General features: G+C 35.2%; 1 protein-coding gene across 1 annotated transcript; it reads left to right on the plus strand.

The window, feature by feature from the left end:
• Window positions 1-672: 672 nt before the first annotated feature.
• On the plus strand, window positions 673-2,415 carry LOC116135259 (protein STRICTOSIDINE SYNTHASE-LIKE 12-like). Its single transcript, XM_031420954.1, has 3 exons — window positions 673-954; window positions 1,405-1,674; window positions 1,753-2,415. Exons 1-3 carry the CDS (start codon window positions 704-706, stop codon window positions 2,225-2,227), a joined length of 996 nt encoding a protein of 331 aa, XP_031276814.1. The 5' UTR covers window positions 673-703; the 3' UTR covers window positions 2,228-2,415.
• The last annotated feature ends 423 nt before the right edge of the window (window positions 2,416-2,838 follow it).

Consider the following 2,838-nt stretch of genomic DNA (forward strand, 5'->3'; position numbering starts at 1 on the left):
AGAAATATTTAGAATTTTCAATTTATTATCATTATCTTACATTAAAAGTGAATATTATATTGAAAAACCTAATCCATATCTTCAAAATATTTGCGCCGTGACTATGTTAAAAGAACATAAATCGAATAGTTAATGTTAATCTATTTTGTTTATATATTCAATAAAAATAAAAATTAAAAATTCTATACAATTAGAGGAATGGAACAGATTACAAACTTGGAACATTTTGTCATCAAATATCATATTTGCAAATGTCTTTAGCTCTTAAAGCATTAAGAATTGAAGTAAATATGTCATCTCTATCGTCACCCAATCAAATTGTTATCAAATATAATTAATTTTTTTTGGAGAAGTGGTCTTTATTAATTCTGAAATTAATATGATAAAAGGGTGCATTCTTTTACCTGTGTTCGGAAACGAAACTCGGTAACTATTTCAATGTCTAATAATTCTGGAAAAGAGAAACGTTCCATGCCACAACTTTCAAAAAAAAATATATATATATATAGGGTTACCTTTCTTCTCTTTCCTACGCTACGCTACACTACTTAAAATATTTAATTAACTGTGAAGTTTTGAGTCATAGTAACAAGCAACAGAGCTCTGGATTTTGCTATAAATATTAATTAACTGTGAAGGTCCATGCATCTTCTGTATTACTTGTGCCCCAAATTTCACCGACAGACTTTGCATATTTGCATGTATGGACTCCATTTTCGCACCTGCAGCCATGTTCCCCATTTCTCTTATTATTTTCTTCTTATCTTTGCCTTCTGTTCTTCATTCTCTCAACTATGTAAAGCTGCCACTCCCTTTGTTCGCAGTAGGCCCTGAGTCTTCTGCTTTTGATGCTGCTGGTGCTGGCCCTTACACTGGTGTTGCCGATGGCAGAATTCTCAAATATGTCAATCCGAGTGTTGGTTTTGTAGATTATGGTGTCACTTCACCCAACAGGTAATCAAAACCACAATATATATTTTAATCATATATTCATGTTTATATATGCATATATAGTAAACCTGCTGTACTGAGGATTGGGTTTGGATGATTTGATCAAAATTTAATTGAAGTGTTGTGGGATTCTTCTAGCAAGCTTAATAACTCCTGTTATTTATTTTAACTTTATAACACTAATTATATATATCCATAATTACCCAGCTTTTTCACTAAGAAATAATTAATAAAAAACTTCATAAAACTTATCCCTCTTTACACTTGTTTTGTAATGCGTACGTTACTAAACTGAATGAATCTGTCCTTTGAAGTTGCAATGAAATCCCTTTCATGATAACTTGGTTAATTTAGCCTCCATTCAGCCATTGAAATTCACAACATTTAATCCTTTCATTTCCATCAACAACTTTTACAGAGTATAAATTTTTTTTAACCTTAACCATGCTTCAGGTCCAAGGCACTGTGTGTTGGCTACAGCATCCCAGCTCTAGGACCTACATGTGGGAGGCCACTAGGTTTGGGATTCAACAACTTAACAGGAGACCTCTACATCGCTGATGCTTATCTCGGCCTTCTGGTGTTGCCGAAAAATCAGACAATTGCAACACAACTTGCCACAAGTGCAAACGGGGTACCCTTTCGCTCTCCCGATGGATTGGACGTTGATCCTGTAACTGGAGATGTGTATTTTACAGATGCCAGTGCTGTTTACCGAATAAGGCACATTTCTCTTATTTAGTTATGGTTTTTACAATCAACTGAAGAACAAAAGTTGAAATACTCTCTCTTATTTTGCAGTCAAATTCTACTTGCAATTGCCAAAAACGATTCAACAGGAAGATTGTTAAAGTATGACATTAAAACCAAACAGGTTACTGTGTTACTTAAGGGGCTTTCAGGTCCTGCGGGGACTGCTGTCAGTCCTGATGGCACGTTCGTTCTTGTGACTGAATTTATTGGGAAAAGAATTCAGAAGTATTGGCTTAAAGGTCCAAAAGCTAACACAGCTGAAGTTCTCATCACCTTCAAAGGGAGGCCAGACAACATTAAGAGGAATCGGGGCGGAGATTTTTGGGTGGCGGTGAACCAAGAAACAATTATTCCACTAGTTATGAAACCTGAGGGAATAAGACTCGATGCAAATGGAACTGTTAAGGAATCACGGCCGATAAATCTCCAATACGGAACTACATTGGTCAGTGAAGTTCAGGAGTTCTCTGGAGCACTTTACATAGGATCAATGTATACCAATTTCATTGGCGTGTACAAGTAGAAGGGGTCATGACTGGCATGTATCGGCATACTATTTAATAAGGCTTTCAATAATATTATCTCAGGATGGTCTTGTTTACAGGCCTCAGAAAAAAACGGATAATAATAATAATAGTCACGATTTTTGCTGCCGATAGATTCATCCAAATTAAGTTGTAATATTACCTGTTACTTCAAATTAATTTAAACCCTCTCTGCTCTAGTTCATTGTATATCTTCTGTTCTTCTAGCTTTCAAATATCATTCATTATTTTACGAAGTTTGGATGCAGTTCTTACCATCTCTGCTTGAAGCAGTTGTTGAGAATATGTTGTATCAACGACAATACAAACTGTGCAGTAATCAATTAACATTTTATTCATCAGCAAACTTCAGCAGATATTATCAAGAAAGTTGACCAAGTAAAGCTAGTACAGAGACTTGCATCTCTAAAGGTTGAATTTTATATATAGTATTCAGTAGGCATCATAGCTGTCTCAGCACATGAATTACAAGTTCACCACCTTAAAGGTGAGTTTTGGATAACAATTAATGCAGTAGCAGCACCTTCAGGACAAAGGCTATAGAGAAGATGGCAGGATTTTGCAGACATTGACCTTGAACTACGTACTA

Source organism: Pistacia vera, unplaced genomic scaffold (assembly GCF_008641045.1).
Source record: "Pistacia vera cultivar Batoury unplaced genomic scaffold, PisVer_v2 Contig298, whole genome shotgun sequence".
Lineage (NCBI taxonomy): Eukaryota > Viridiplantae > Streptophyta > Magnoliopsida > Sapindales > Anacardiaceae > Pistacia > Pistacia vera.

Excerpts from the sequence above, each read along its gene's own strand:
- LOC116135259 (XM_031420954.1), top strand. The coding sequence starts at position 704 with ATGGACTCCATTTTCGCACCTGCAGCCATGTTCCCCATTTCTCTTATT. Across the intron at positions 955-1,404 it reads GGTGTCACTTCACCCAACAG|GTCCAAGGCACTGTGTGTTG; the intron begins GTAATCAAAACC and ends ACCATGCTTCAG. Across the intron at positions 1,675-1,752 it reads AGTGCTGTTTACCGAATAAG|TCAAATTCTACTTGCAATTG; the intron begins GCACATTTCTCT and ends CTTATTTTGCAG.